Here is a 16,703-nt window from a genome sequence, read left to right as displayed (position 1 = left end):
AGACGGGAATGAGCTCAGTTCAGAGGCGAAGGTGCCGAGGAAGTGGCAAGTGTGCAGCTGTCTTAATTATTTGATCATTACACCGAGGGTGGAGGGTAAAGAAAAGGAGAAAATCTCTCACTCTGTCAATGACACCTCCCCCGGGCGGGTGGAATGAGACCCACAGGGGCCACATCCCCCCCCCCCCCCCCCCCCCGCAGTCACAGGCGGTGGCAGGAGACTCATTCTGCCCGTAACCCGAGAACGACACGGACGCACATCACAGCAGGGCTTAATATCTCGCAGGAAGTCGGCAACGGCAAAGAGGAAGCTGATGACAGACGCACTGGGCCTTGGAACAGGAGTGGGAAATGCGAGTGGCCTGCCGTGTGCCGACCCGCCGCACGCGGGGCTCCCGGGGAGGGGGGGGGGGACTCTTGTAGCACGACATACAATCCCTGCCTTTTTACTTGAAGGAAGGGGGCTTTTACGTGTCACTACACCCCCCTGGGGGTCTTCTTGGCGTTAGACATTGGGAGGAGGGGTACACCATTATTGCACTACTGCTGTGCCACAGACATCATCAAACATTATAATTATCATCAATATTATTATTTTTATTACTTATTACTATTATGATGCTGTTGCTTGGCATCTCAGTGGAGACCCTGCAGACATGTAGCATGCAATGTAGCAGTTAGTTTACAGGATATTTTTGTAAAAAAGCAAACTTGTGTGCAAACGGACCCCTGAAAGTTTGCCCCACACTTGTTCAGCTGTTTCTGTAATGCTTTGGCTACCTGTTCTCTGTGCACCCTGAACGGTCAGGATCCTCTCTCCGGGTTTCGGCTACCTTTTACCTCCGCTGCCTTCTCTGTGCACCCTGAACGGTCAGGATCCTCTCTCCGGGTTTCGGCTACCTGTTACCTCCTCCGCCTTCTCTGTGCACCCTGAACGGTCAGGATCCTCTCTCCGGGTTTCGGCTACCTGTTACCTCCTCCGCCTTCTCTGTGCACCCTGAACGGTCAGGATCCTCTCTCCGGGTTTAGGCTCCCTGTTACCTCCGCCGCCTTCTCTGTGCACCCTGAACGGTCAGGATCCTCTCTCCGGGTTTCGGCTACCTGTTACCTCCTCTGCCTTCTCTGTGCACCCTGAGCGGTCAGGATCCTCTCTCCGGGTTTCGGCTCCCTGTTACCTCCTCCGCCTTCTCTGTGCACCCTGAACGGTCAGGATCCTCTCTCCGAGTTTTAGCTACCAAAGTACCTTGGTTGGGGGGGCGTCCTTTGACAGGATATAATAGGGAGGATTCTCATGATCAAAAGCTACAGTTTGAGTGCCCGGCACGCCCACCCCTCTTCTAAAACCCCCTCTAATCTCACACTGTCATCGCCGCACCCCCCGGTGCCTCCCCCCTATATGCTCTGGAGCTGAAGCATGACCCCAGATCCAGCTGATGGCTCTCTGGTGACTTTACTGAGGGCTGCGGGTGGAAGAGGCCATCCTGACCCGGCCCGGTATGGCCCATCAGCCCCTGTCAGTGAGTCCTCATTAAGACCCAAATGGTGCATCTACATTTATTAAAATGTCATCCCTCAAACATCCCACCCACAGCGCTAGCCACTAATAGGAACGTGAAGAGGGCTCCTCTTCCCCGCCAAGGATGGCACCAGGTAGGTCCACAACGTGCACAGACGCACCAGCGTTTCTCGAGGGTTTAGGTTCAATCATCCAGATTAAAAGGCCCTCCATCTGTGATACCTCTTTCAAAGGAGTGGGTGGGGCCTTTCAGGGCTAGAGCTCCACCCCCTTCTGTTTATTGGCTCATTCCAAATGGAAGAAAGCAAATGTGCCAGGCTAGGGGAGGAGCCTTCCAGGTAGGCCCACCCTCCACCGTTATCCTGCTCTATACCCCAGTGCCTGGTAGTAAGCATTCGGGTAATTGTACTTCAGTGTTCAGCCTGTTATGTTTGTTTCATTCTGATTAAATTCAGTTTTGTTACAAAAAACGCCACCAACAGTATTGTTACAGAATCTCTAATTCACATAATCATGATGGTATCAATTAGAAGCAAGGATGTGGAAGAAGGTGAAAAATATGTCAGTAATGTAGAGTATTAAAATATCGTGACACGATGTAAAACAGTAGAGGTTAACAAAACAGCAGCTCACTTTCCCCTTCATTTCCTCCTCTTGGCTGCAGCGCAGCCCCACGTTCCCCCTGGCGTGAATTGGACCATTAAGAAACAGACGAGTCTGAGTAGAACCGGCTAGATTGAACAGAGGGGGTTCCGTCGGCCCGGTGGCGGAGGGCGGGGGGTAAAGCGAGCCAGATGCCTGATTCCCGAATCCCTGTACTGTGAGACCGCCTTTGGGGTGGGGGGGGTGCTGTGGAGGGGGTTGGGTCTGTGGGGGTGGGACCAACCTGGCTGCTATTGTCAGGCGGCTTGCAGAGGGAGGGGGCACTCAGGAGAAGAAAACCTGTCCATTGGATCCTCTGTCATCCCTCGGTCTGCATCGTGGCTGTGTCTTACCCTCCTCTCTCACTCCGTCCCTCCCTCTCTCTCTCCCTCTCTCTCTCTCTCTCTCTCTCTCTCCCCACAGCCGCTCTCGCTCGCCCTCCCTCCCCAGCTTCGCGGAGCACTGCTCAGTGGAGTTGAGTCGCGGGCAGGAATAGACGTCGCCGCCGGTGGCTGAGTCGAGGCAGAAGGTTCCAGGCTCCCGCGTGGTCGCACTCGCTACGGCTCTCTCTGCAAAGTCTCGTCACAGAAGACCCCCACCCTTCGACCCACCCCCCCCCCCCACTCACTTTTCCATGTTGTTCCAAGTTCGTCTGCTGCTGCCGACATTCTCAAGGGGGGAGATGTGAGGAGAGCCTCCTGGAGAACGCCACCTCCTCCAGCCGCCCCAGCCACACATTCCCGAATCACCTGTTAACCTCCGGGTTCTGGGACCGCCGAGGACCGCGGCGGGGTGCGCGTTCGCTGCGGTCCGGTCCACTTACGCCACGCTTGCACCATGGACCTCCTGGGGATTATACTGCTGCTCCTGGGGGGGGCCACCCTGCCCTCCATCCATGCCTCCCAGCAGGAGAATCGCAACGTCCCGAGGCTCAAGCTCTCCTACAAAGGTGTGTTGTCCGCCGCCTTGCCTCCTCCCATCAGTGACCCCCCCGGGTCCTGCTGTGGCATGTGCTGTACAGCCGTGTTCCTGGGATCCAGATGCGGTTCCCTCTGGACGGCATGCCAGCCTCTCTCCCGCCCGGGGTTCCCGGCTCTGTGTCCGCCAAGTGCCCACGGCTGCCATCTCCAGAGAATTCCGATTCGCATTTATAGATGCGTCCGTCAGTAAAGTTAGCTTCTCTTTCTGCGAGATTTTGCCACCCGACCCTAAATTCACTGCACTCTGAAACTTATCCCAAAATAAGCTTGTCTGTGTAGGAATAATGTCATTTAGCAAAAACTTTTCTTATACATATCTGCATTTTAGTTTACTGAAGTGTTAATTTAATGTGAGTTTGTGAGCTTGTTAGCGTGGGATAGTTTTACTTTAAGTTGTTTTTCTCGGGTAGATGTGAACCCCAATACAGCGAAGCAGGTGGGAATTGCTGAAGGATGAAGGATGTTTTTTTGAGACGCCCCGACTGTAAATCTGTGCTGCGGAGAGCCACGATGCTAGACAATGTAATTATACATCTTGGAGAAATGAAGATGCTCCTTATGTTTTTCTAGACTTTTTCCTTTTTTTTCCTGAAACATGGAGGGGGGGGTCATATGTCTCTGTTGTGAATATAATACCAGTGTCAGATTCCTGGCTTTTCCAAGGTGCCTTAAAAGCTCAAATCTGAATATTCCTGCCAGACGTACAAATTAATATCCCACCCCCCCTCTTTCTGGGTAGCTGAATGTCCTCTAATAGAAAATGGGTCTGGGGGGGCATGCCCTGTTAGCTCCTGGCGAACCCCTCTAAGGTGTAGGACTGGGCGGTGTTTATAGCCTCCATATGTCTTCAGTAGTCGACGTCAAATAAATGCTGGATCGAGGAAAACAGAGAGAAATGGTGGGTAAGGTTTATAAACCGGTATTTATGAAAATAAATGCAACCTAGATTCAGCAGGGCGTGGTTTAGTGCGTCGTTAATTCAAACCCACGTCGGTGTCATTAAACTGAAGTAATTTCGCCGCCCTGAGAATTATTATTCAAGGAGGGAAGCCTAATGTGCAGTAAGAGAGCAGCCAGGGAGGCTCTGCGGAGGCATGTCTGTTGAACCTTGAATGTTTTTCTGGTCCTTTGCCACGTGGGAGGACTTTGGTGTCAATATGTAATCCAAGCATAAATTGCAATTTATAATGTACACTGCTGTTCTCAACTGTAATTCTTTACCCTCTCTACTTAATGTACTGCTGCTTTCATATGAAGTACATAGCAGCCTTGAAACACAGTCCAAATATTACATATGAGGGACAGAACAAGTTTTTTACCCCTAGAATGGAATGCAAGTGGATCTTAATATGTTTTTTTGTTGGAACGCGACATTCAAATTTAGTACTGCGGGCGAGGCAGGTGATGTCGTTCGGAGGCGGGAATGCCAATTAGTGTTACGAGCAGTGTGGCGGCGTCATGGTAGCTGACAGGAATTGGTGCAAGCTGCACACTTGAGGGCCGAGGCCCCCTATGGGTGGGGAGGAGGCATTGCAACTGTTGTGCGGATAGGCGGACGGTCACCCCGCATTACGTCCATTACAGAGACAGCTTGGACAAACGGCTCCAGCAACAATTCAGTACTTCTCGAGTGACGTGAGATTAGTCAGGGGTTATAAGGAGAGGCACACGGGTAGCTAAAAGGGAATAACCGATAAGAGGATTCTGAATTTAAAGAGATTCCCCTCCCAGCAAATGTCTAAACGTTGGACCCAACATAATGCCGGACACCTACGGTCCTTCTCGGCGTCACACCCAGGAAATAATTTGCTGGAATATCAAGTGGCCTCCATGCTTCTCTGCACGACATGCACAAATAAAATAATAGTGAAGTTTAAACAGATGATCCTCTGCTGCTTTTACACTTAAAGGTGCTCAGGATAAAGAAAAAGAAAAAATTAGTTTTTTAAGTTGGAGTTTTTGCAGTGGCTGCAGATGCTGTAAGTGGTTATTTCCAAGCCTCTGTCTCCCACAGTGGCTTCCTGGTGAGGTCGACTCTGTCTGAGCTGTTCAGCTCGCTGCAGAGTATACTGACCCCTACAGGTTAGAAAAGGTGGCTTCGGCAAATAGAGAATGAGACGAGATCCGTCTGTAAAAATGTGTATCGGAACTTTAACAGGCTCGTTAAACAACATGTTAATTGCACCGCCCTGGAATAATTACAAGCCACCTCACTTACTTACTTTTAGCCTTGAAAATTAACAGTAGGGTTGCGTTTATTTGGATGCGAGGACCAGTGAAAGAGGGCTGCAAGGGGCTGGAATCTCCTGTAAACCCTTTGAAATAGAGCCACTGTGCATGGACCACACTGCATGCAGTCTGGAGCCATCCCATAATAACTTTACATCCTCATGAACTTCCAGTTGGACGGATTCCCGTGACAAGGCGGAAATGGGTAATTACAAGGTGCGCTGGATTATTCCTTCCAGAACGGCGCTAGCTTCCATTTGATCGTCTCGTCGCGGGACGGTTTCCAGGAAGCCGCAGACCAAGCACTATAAGTACAGCGTTCCACTCGCCAGGAAAGCATCCCTTTCTCCTTAAAAAAAGTCGCCCCCCCCACTGTTCTGTCTCCAGTGTCTCCAGTGACACACCCATGGGCCGACATTATGGGGGAGACGTCTTACCGATTTCTCAATTAGAAGCTTCGAGCAGTGACCCCAGGTGATGCAACTCTGGGACAGTTCTCTGGGTTTCCGCCTACGACTGTATGCCGTCAGAAATATACGCAGAGGAGGCTGAGACTGATTTAGCAATGTTGTGGGTGGGGAGGGGTGTCACGGACAGTTCTGGAATCACATGCAACACGGTCACGGTGTCTCGGCGTGGACGGACCATCCCGCGCACTTGTCATGGACGTGCAATAAGCTCTGGTCACAGCTGAGTGATACTGAGTAATTGAGTAATGCTGCGTTAAGTACTGCGTTTGGGCCTGAACACGGCCGGGCAGGGAGTTGAAATCGGCTCAATGACTCGTAAACGACAAGACTTATTCGCTGAAAAGCCATGCAGAAAATTCTTCAAAGATGAAGAACGATTTAAACCAAAAGTTTTAATAAAACGAATGATAGAAATCTAAAATATCCCTATATCTGCCTATTCCGTAATAATTTATAGTAATCTTCACCATCATTATTATTATTATTATTATATGACTGTGTTATATTTACCTATGACTATTATTTCACTGTACACATTATTATAAAACCCGAAATAGCAGCTCAGGAATTTCTTTGCGTTTTCCCGGGAACATCGGCACGTATCCCTGTGGCGAGACGGGAGAACCTCATGGCGGCTGATGGGGCCTCCTGGCATCAGCAGACAGGCGTCAGGGGCCCTGTCATCATGGAGGCCCATCGCGGACGCCCGTCGGTCCGTTAGCCTGCCGCCCGCGGCATTGGCGTGATTAGCGAAGGAAAGAGGCTTTTGTTCAGCTATCAGCCTCCTTCATCATGGTGGGGATGGGGGGGGGGGGGTTGCAGTCTGCGACCAATAGCCACGGATGCCCCCCCTCTCCATCATTTCACTGTCCCTAGAATCTTACCATTCTGTATAATCTGTTGTATCATGTCTGAAATCCCTCATTCCATGTCATTCCAGAAACCCCAGCAGGCTTTAGCGGAGAGTGAGAAATCTCCCTCCTTTTGCTGATTGGACTGTGCTTTCTTTGCGATGCAATGCACAGCTGCCGAGAGCTGCAGTCTTTTAAGGGATTCTTTCATTAACTGGTATTTCATTCAAAATACGTTATTTAGGGAGCTGGTAATAACACGGATTTTTCATTGGTCACGATTAGATTTTAGCTGATTTAAAATCTTCAGGTTTTGTGATATGAAATCTTAAGAAGTGGGTGGTTTGTTGCTGTTCCCTGGAAAAAGTGTCCCTTCTTAGCATTCCAGCACCTTTTTTCCAAACAAATAAAGCTCTGGGAATGAGTAGATATCTTTTCTTTTGTAAGGCGGAATCCTACTAACGATTTTCCACTCAGTGTCTTTCTCACTTCCTTGGTATCACTAACATGGGATTTTAGGCAGAGAAGCCATCCCTGTGCCCCCCCCACACACACACACACACACTGAAGAGAGTACTGCCCCCCCCCTCTGCTGCTTGCAGACATACATTGTAGGAGTGACTGAAGTATATTAAATACTTTCTCCTTGTGGCTTAGGCACAACTCCAGGATTTCTGAAGGAGCAGAATGACTGAAGCCTTGGGTTCGACTCGAGAGCCCATTCCCCAGCATTCCTGGAAAAGGCTGCCCCCCCCCCCCCCCCGATCATCACTGGCGAGAGGCTCCCAGCATGACTGGCATGATTTGTAGAGGGGGGAGGAGAACCGAAAGGCAGATATCAATGAATCACCATGCAGCATGAGTAGAAACAGGAGAAAAAACATATAATCCTTTTAATTTGAGTTACAGACTTGCGTGACTTTAAATCACTTCTTCTACTCCACCGCTGGTTAATTTATGTGAAATACATCATTCGGGGCGTCAACTGTGTGCATTTCCTCTTTCAGAATGATCATCGTGAAAGCTTTGGAAATCATCTGGGTCCGATACACGGTTTACCCAGTACTTTAATTAGGGTTCTAATCCTTGGGAACACGAGGAATGTGGAGCTGGCTGGGCCCATGGCAGGCGTCGGTGCCGCTTCGCGTCGACATGCCGGGCTCATCCAGCGACAATCTGGTCACTTAATCTGCGGGCCGGTTTTCGGCGCGGAGACTCGCCTGCCGGCGATACTGGCAGCCTGGCCCCAGCGCCCTGCGCGTGTCTTCGCACCTCCGGGACGTGCCGGAGACAGACGCTCGCAGGGGGGGGGGCGCGAGATCCCAAGGTGTCAGACGTGATTTGGTGTGGGGGGGAGGGTGCTCCCGGTGGAAAGTCAGTGACGCCGATTCACACCGCCGCCGGTACTCGATATGCAGGTGATCAGAAGGCGCTTCTCGCCGCCAAGCTGACATGGTCTTGACCCCTCGCAATCCCAGCAGCCCCTGCTGTGCTTCTTCAGGCACAGCGCGTCCAACCGGAATCAGCCATATGAGGCAGTCCTCTTGACACGCCCCACATGCATGATGAAGCTGGGATTCCGTAAATGGACTGTCTGCTCATAATAATAATAACAATAATAATAATAATAATGTGATTTGCTTTTGTTATTTTGGCTATTTGCCTACAGATGAGCAGAGCACAGGGTGGGGCGTTGCCTGTGTGCACTCTAGGAGGCTGAGATGATTTCCTCATGGGCCATTTCTTAGTAGGGGGATAGTGGGGGGGGGGTAACGAGGAATTTATTTTTATCCGCCTCTAATGGGATTCCATGGGTCCATCCGTCCACCCTCTGTAACTCACACCTTTTTGTAAGAGAATAAATCTGGGAGTTTTCTAAGGGAAGCGGCATGTGGATTGGGACTGGGAGACAGGAATGACAGAATAATTATAAAATAGCAGGGTTGGAGAGTAGGGGAGCAGCATACGGAGAGTGAGGAGATGATGCATGGCCCGCTAGCGAGGGAGAGACGGGGAGGACAAGGAGGAGAGAGCCAGCGCGAGAGATTCTGAAAGAGGGTGCCCTTATAGACAGATGGAAGGCACATTCAATGGGGATGGAAGGGTGGAGGGAGGTAGACACAGTCAGAGGAAGAGATTAAGTGGAACCAAAGCAGCATCACTCTGTGGATATCGGCATCGGGGCCAGGCGGTTATTGGGCCGGATTTCAGCCCGGCAGAGACCTGTCTGCTTCCTGCTCCGGCCCGCGCTCTAAGCGAACAATGGCTGCACCTGACAATGGAGATCGTCCGTCGCCGTTTAGCCAGCAGGAAGGTGGCCTGGCATTCGTCCTCACCACCTGAGTCTCTGCTATGTTTCCTCGACTTATTTCTGCCCCCTCCTCCCGACCCCACCCCAGCCCGGCCTGTGTCGACGCGGTCAGTAGGCATCGCAAATACGAGCCCACTTTATTCACCATCAGACGGCCCATGCGATGATTAAAAGCATCTAAGCACAATGTCAGCGGGAGCATCAGACTGATTAAACGGTTCCATGTAGGCTGAGCGTGTGCCGGTGGATGGGCGGGGAGGGGAAGCAATAGATTCACCGTGCATCGTAAATGCTTCAGTTCAGAGAGCCCTTCCAATTACTTCACAGAGCATCACGTCACACATATGAGTTCTGTTGGACATACATGCAGGAATGGAACATCCCAGATTGTTCCAGCCATGTCTGGTTTTCCAGCTAGTTCTCGCTCAAAGGTGCGTCTTACGACATCATTTCCGTTTTTCTTGCCATTCTGGCTTGTCGTCCCATGATGGATCCACGTTCCTGACTCCTGGTTAAGTTGGGGCAACCGATACAGAGGGTTACCTCACTTGGCGGGGTGTTCCCTCTTATTGTTAGATCAGGAGAACCATTAAATATTCTGCCAGACGCTTGCTGCAAAGTAGGTCCCATGGCAGATTTAAGATGCAAGATGGTGCCTCAACCGTTCTAGAAAACGTTTCCCCCAAACGTAAAGCCGTGTGGCCTGCGTCCCGTAGGGAGACGGACCTTCGCCTTTTGCCAGGGTATCTACAAAACAAACAGCCAGGCCCCCGCGCCATCTGCAAGCCAATCTGTGGGCGGGGCCACTGCTCTGTGTCGGATTAGAGCCGGAGGGGTCTCAGAAGGACCCCCGGGGGGGGCACGAGCTGGCCGATTCTCACTCTGAACACCTTCCCTGTCATTTAATTGGCCCTATTAGTCGGTAATTACCCATATCGCTCATACCGCCATCTTTCCTACCCCAATGGGACGTTGCGCAAGTGCCGAAATGAGACAGCCGGACCCACGGGCATGCTTTCTGTATTTTGGGAACATCGCTATGCATTGGGGAAGCCCAGTCTGACAAGGTCATTAAAGGGAAAACGCCGACCTTAGCAGCAGCACCTGTCAAAAGCTGGGAATTTAACATCTGGATTAGGAGCACAGACAGCAACCAATAACCATATCCTAACAAATACCGAGTGCATATCGCCCCCTACAGGATGGGGGGGAAGTAGCTGGTTCTAATTTAACTGAGAAACTGTAAATTATCTTCTGGGTACTGTGGCTGGGGGGATTAAACCCACCACCCAACCGTTTCAGTTAAAAGGTCTCAAGGGATGAGTCTGGGTACAAACTCATAAAAAACAGAACATCTTTTACTTAATGTATTGCGGCCTCACTGTTTTTTCATAGGTCATTTGATAACTGTGCCAGAAACACTTTTGTAAATAATTATAATATGCATTTTTAAGAGGCATCTTTTATCAAAAGGTGTATCTTATCTAAAGGCGGCAGCAGTGGATTTTACGCTTAGTGGAAAAGTGTGGAAATCAGTGGAAAGATTATGAGATGTGAATGTGGAGAATGGAACTGAACTTAATTGCTGTTAATTACATGTTGTAAAAATTGGACGGCCTCCGCGTCTGACAGAGACGTCGGTTATATGAGAGGCCGTCGCTGCTGTCAGCCACACGCACCGCACACGTACACACACACACACACACACACACACACACATACACACACATACACACAGCGTGATGCAATCATTTGCAGGTACCCAGTCTTGTTCAGTCATCATGTGATCTATTTCTGCTGGCTGATAGGGTCTTTTTTTCAGATGACCAGTTTCACAACACATCATCTCAAATCACCTATCCATTTATCTTCTATACCACATTCCCACAGAGGGCACAAGGCAGGACAGGCACTCACACAGTCAATTTAGAAACGGTTACATAGATACATGTCTTTGGACCGTGGAAGGAAGTCAAAGTACCCAGGGAAACCTGCCCCCCCTCCCCCCCCCCCCCACACACACACACACACACACACACACATACAAGATATCAAACCTACAGACCTGGAGGGGTAAGACCTCAGCGTCAGCATCACTCACTGAATCACCTGTCTCTGAGGGAAAATCGGAACATTTTTACACGTTTTCTAACCCCCGGAAATGACAATGTCGCCATTGTTCGAAAGGAGGTAAAGGACGTAAGAAAAAAAAATGTAATGCAGTTTACAATACTGTTATTTCTTTTGCGGAATAGTCCAAAAGAGTGCACTTCATCCACAATGTGTTTTTGAATCAACAGGATGGTTCTTTCAGATGATTCAATATTTTGCTTAAGCTGTGGAGTGCATTCACGGGACGGCTGGAGTGGGTTGTGTAAGCAACGCTTAGCATTACAAAGAGCACCCGCAGCTTTAGCCCATGCAATCGTCTCTGTTCTAATACCCTGGGGGGCGGTTTGAGGGCCACTCCATTACCCGAGCCCCTCTTGACCTCTGCACACTTTAGGGCGTCATTCCGTGAGATCCGGTCGTGAGCGAACTCACCAACACGCCCCGTACCCCCGCCAGCCCAGAGAAGACTTCCCCGAGAAGCCTCTCGCAGGTCCAACGGCGCCAGCTTCGGTCCAAACCCAGCCTGAAGCTCACCATTAGGGTTACTGCGGCTACCAGATCGTTCTTGGGGAAAACAGACCATAAGCTGTGTCTTCAGGGACTTTGGGGCGCAGTGAGATTAGGCTTCTGTGGTTGGATGCCCGTCGGTTTGAACTTCATGCTTTGCAGAGTAGCTGTATCTCCACTGGGCTTTTGAACATTGTTCTTTACCCCCTGAAAAATGTGCCGGGGGGGACCTGACGGTTGGCTAACCCTGTGATCGATCTCCTGGCTTCGCTTTCACCTCAGGATGTTCCTGTGTCTTTAAGAAGGAGATGGCATATGTGAAACAACGCATTTCTATGTACTTCTACAAGCGGCACATAAAGCTTCATTCCTTCTGCCTGCGGAAGAGTTTGCGGGAGCGACCCCCCCTCCTTGGTGCAGGGTCCAGCCCTGTTGTAGCCACATCAAAGAGGCTTCCTGGACGGGCGGCGATGGGAGGGGGAAGCTTTTATTATTCGCGTGCTTGTTAGGAGAGGTTGAGGAGACAGAGGTCAATGTGGCCCTGAATCCATCGGGTTTGGACACTTGAAATGAAGAAGAACATTGTCTAGATGTGAAATGGCTCCCCATCTTGTGTTCAGTAGCTAATTAATCTGGGGACTCGATCCCTTCAAGGCCGGGAGGAAGCAAACTCACTCACAGCTATCAACATTGCCAGTCAAAACCCATGTGGTGCTCTAGGCAAGCATTCCCACCAGCGCCCCCTGTCTGAGACAAAGTGCAATTAGCCGGCTATGTCGGCACCCTCCCACAAGATAGCTACCTAGGTTACCACCTGGGTTGCCTAATAGGTTGATCGGCACTGGCTGTGAATATGGCCTCTAGCGAGTGAAGGTATTCTGGATCTCCTCAGCGGGATCCACCGGCTCGTAGAAGCCCAGCTCCGCAGTGTGTGTCTATGAACGGAGTGTCAGTCAAGTCCGGTTGTGGTTGCCATGTGTTCCTGTAAATAAGCTGGAAAAAATGCAACGAGCCAGGATGAACGATGGCTATCACGCCACTGCCGGGGAAGGGGACATGGTGATGTCATCCAGATGAGCCCAGGTGCGAGTGTGAGTTGCCCTCTCCCAGTGCACCCTGGGAGTGCAACATGATCACTAACAGCATGCTATTGATTAGCCCATATTTACTGCCCTGGTTCTCTATGTATTTATGTAGGATTGTCAGACCATAAATGATCTGACAGGTACAATAATGGCCCTGGGTACTTAGCTTGTCGTCCCAGGGGCAAAGAACGTAAAGTCACTTTGGCCTTTCTTTCCATAAGATTGTTTCCATGAGATGTGTCCATGTTTTTCTGTTTAAATATAATTTTATGATGCTGCAGGGAACTCACCTGGCTGTGTTTAACTTTCTTTTTTTGAATCCTTTGGCTTTGGAATCAGTTCCTTCAACTTACATTCCCTGACACAATGACTGCTTTTCAGTGGTCAGGAAGAGTCGGGGAATTTCAGTTACAAAAAACACTGGGGGCTCGAATCGCACTCCTGGCACCCCTGGAGTTTGTATGTTCGCCTCATGATTGAAATTGCATTTCCATGTTCCTTGTACATTCCTAACACACATGGTTAGGTGCTGTCTCTAAACCTCCCATAATGCACTTTTGTGAGCTCCGGTGGACTGGCATCCTGTCCAGGGTGTTTCATGGGATTGGTTCAGATTCACTGTGACCCTAAGCAGTTTGAAAAATGGATGGACGCTTAAGAGATTTATTGCTGGTTGTAGTATGCAGTAAGTAGAGAATTTATCTGTACATGTAACATTCTGATAAAGTACCACTGTGTTTCGCTGGCGATATGAAGTCAGATGTGTCTGAATGGTTGAGGAGCAGCCCTGGGCCTGTTTCAGTCTGATGTTAATGTTTTATATGGGGGGGGGGGGGTTGGTGAATGCATTCTGCTTCATAAAAGCCTGGTCAGATTTCCTCCTGGAATGGAGCTCATACATCCCCAAGCCCTGCTGTCAGCTTGTGCTCGCAGATATACGTAGCAGCAGTGGATTTGCCATTAATCACTGTCCTAAAAATTCCATATATGCTTTGATGTCAATTCAGGGCACAGTGGGACTGCACTTTCTCCAGAGAAATGTATCCATAGGTGTAAGGAAAACAGGGGCAAATGTGCGCAGGAATGACACAACTGGTATTCGATATCCGATCTCCGCTGCACATTTAAGGCAGTCAATTTGCATTTTAGTAAATTGTGTGATCTGTTTCGACCTTACAACTGCACCTCGTCAACTTCAGTTCACCTCAAAATCACCAAACCTCATGCATTACTTATGAAATTCGTACACTTCACTGTGGCTTGGAAATCTCCACCTTAACGATATCATCAGCAGAGGATTGCTCTCCACAGTCGAAGATCCGTGTGTCACGTGATGCGTTTAAGTGATATTTGCATCTATTTGTAGTGTAAGATAAGTCTGTGGCTACATTTTACATTTCAGTATATTTTTCTCCAAATTGGAGCCTGTATCCACAAGCAATGAAAGAAAATAAAGCTCGACCTTAAAGGTTAGCCGTTATCCTTGAGGGTAAGACTGTACTTCCGTTTGGGATGGTTCCCTGTTGTAAATCATGACTCGTAAGGAGAACATGTGCCTTCAATTTCCAGAGCAGTGCTGAGTTTCTCAGAGTGAACGTTTCGATATGCATGCATGCATGTATGTATAAAACAAAGAATTATGTCTGTGCAGTCGGTAAACAAGGCCATTGTCACAGCATTGCTAAAAAGTTTATACAACTTATATAGGAGGTACATTCCTTGCAGAATATTGTCAAAGCGAGTAATTCGTTTGTATCACCTGGAACATTTGTTTGTATGTGTGATAATAGAAATGAGTAATGCTCTTTATTTTGAACAAAATAAAGAAACTCTGTTTACGTACAAGAAAATGATTATGGAAAGTATTTCTCAGTCGCTTGCATTTCTGAAGACTGAGTGGCCATAACCAGGAGCAGACGGAGGGCCTGCCCCCCCCCCCCCCCCACACACACACCCCAACCAGCAGTCTCCCGAGCACTGACATGTAAACACACTTCAAACGGGCGTGCATTTCTTTGTCCACTGAGGAAAAATTCATTAGGTGTCCCACTGTTTATCCGGAGACAGGAAGTGATGAGACCCAGATACACAGGAGCTACCCTTGGTCCGCCTGGATGTCGGGATCCTATCAGAGGCGCAAGAACCCAGCAGTCGATCGTGACTCAGATAAAGGCTGAGAGCTCGGGTGAAATGGAACAGGAAAAGAAAACCCAAATGCTAAGAAAAAAAATCTGGGAAATCTCACCTGCCCCCACTCCAAAGCAGGCTTAATGCATTGTAGCTGCACCAGTCTCGTCGTGTCAACCCTTAATGGTGCGGAAATGCATACTGCATGCTGCAGGAGAAGGCAGTCAAAAGGTCACCTGATAAATAAGGTTTCCAAAGAGTCGTTTGTCACAGTTGCGTCCACGTGGTGTAACGATATCGCTGCATTCTCACCTATTGATGTGTGGAGATTCCAGCGAATGATGTGCTGGAGGTAGGGGCCATTGTGCTAGATAAGGATGTTTGTGAATAGATCACGACCATGTCGGTGTCTGGAGGAGAAGCATTAATACGGAAAGCAGAGCCTCTGACACAGACGCGCACGATGAACTTTTTTCCATCGCTCTAGTGGCGATAAATTACTCCAGCGATTGTACTAAGGCTCATAAAACCCTGCACATGCAGCATTACGGCCAGAGCGTATTTTACTTTTTGGAATAAACCATCGACCCTCATGCTGAACCCGCCTTCGAGTCTTTTCAAGATCCGGCGCAGATTGCGATCTTGCAGTTTACTCGACCCATGCTTTTTAGTGCCCAGATGACGACGATCAAGAAAACGCAGAGCTGTTCTCTGCCAGCGAGCTCTAATGGATCGAAAACAAACTCGGGGGAATAAGCCTGTCATCGCCGTGGCAGCGAGAACCACATCTGGCACTGAGGCAACCAAAAGGAACTTAGGCGCAGATGGGTCTTTCTCTCGAAGGATGTGAAGATGCTCACTGGACAAACCCAGTGTGGCCGCCTCCTCACCGGTGAAACACCTGGCTTGCGGTCCTCTGGGTCCCCAGCAATGGAGATATGGTTTTAAGAAGAGGTGTGGGTCCCATGGAGGTCTGACTCTGATAAAAGACCCCTAATTTCACCTCGATACATCTCACCAACTCTGCAAACTTCTCATGGAGGTCCACTGGTGTATCGTTCCATTCGTATCAGAATTTAACTTTTTTTTTCTTTACACTTTGGACACGGCTTCTTTGTTGAAGGTAGCTGGGCAGAAGTGACAGCAGGGGTAATGTAATCGGCCATAAAGTTTTAATGCTACTTTCGTGACACGTTATTGCGGTTAAAACCATTCAGAGTAACGGCGTGTATATATTCTAACATCCTTCATGGCTTTATTTTCCTCACTCAGACCATATCTTGTTACATATTGGGAGACTGCCCCCCCCCCCACTTCCTCTAGTGGCTGTCCGCCTGCCCCATGTGGGTACCCCCCCCCCAGCTGACAGCCCCCAATCAGCCGTGTCTCCCTCCCCCAGCCCCGGAGCGGTGCCCAGGAGCTTTGGCGACGACGTTGTCGAGCGTGGCGCCTGGGGTTTGCGGAGCGGGCAAAAGTGAGGGTGACTGACTGCTGCAATTGGACAGCTGGGATGGGAAGGAGCCGGAGTGAGCGTCCCATAGCCCCCGCGGGCTTCCTGGGACGAATGGCCCCTCCCTTGCACATTTCTGGCACCTGTACCGCTGATGCTCCAGTGCTCTCAAACCCAGAGAAAAACGTAGACTCAGAGCCGCGTTTAATGATGAGGCGAGCTGTTGCACTGCGGCCTTCGGCTACGGCAATTATACCCTGCGACTGAACTCGCAGGATTTGACATTTTCCTGCAGGGAACTGAGAGGCGTAGGCATCTAAAAGCTCCCTCATTTACATCTAATGACAACATCTCGGGATTTAAGACCCTGTAAATGAAGTACACGCTTTTTTGTTTTTTTTTTGTCTCAAACGAGTTTTAGTAA

The 16,703-nt window shown here is 49.6% G+C and overlaps 1 protein-coding gene across 2 annotated transcripts in view; it reads left to right on the top strand.

The window, feature by feature from the left end:
- sema3ab (sema domain, immunoglobulin domain (Ig), short basic domain, secreted, (semaphorin) 3Ab) overlaps positions 1-16,703 on the top strand; it is a 73,873-nt gene that overhangs the window by 33,584 nt on the left and 23,586 nt on the right. For both annotated transcript variants that reach the window (XM_049012697.1, XM_049012698.1), the window contains one exon: positions 2,581-3,106. In XM_049012697.1, the coding sequence (XP_048868654.1) occupies positions 2,995-3,106 (112 nt within the window). In that variant the 5' untranslated portion in view covers positions 2,581-2,994. The remainder of the gene's footprint in view (positions 1-2,580; positions 3,107-16,703) is intronic.

Source organism: Brienomyrus brachyistius, chromosome 1, assembly GCF_023856365.1.
Source record: "Brienomyrus brachyistius isolate T26 chromosome 1, BBRACH_0.4, whole genome shotgun sequence".
NCBI lineage: Eukaryota > Metazoa > Chordata > Actinopteri > Osteoglossiformes > Mormyridae > Brienomyrus > Brienomyrus brachyistius.
This window is presented reverse-complemented; position numbering and strand designations above follow the sequence as displayed.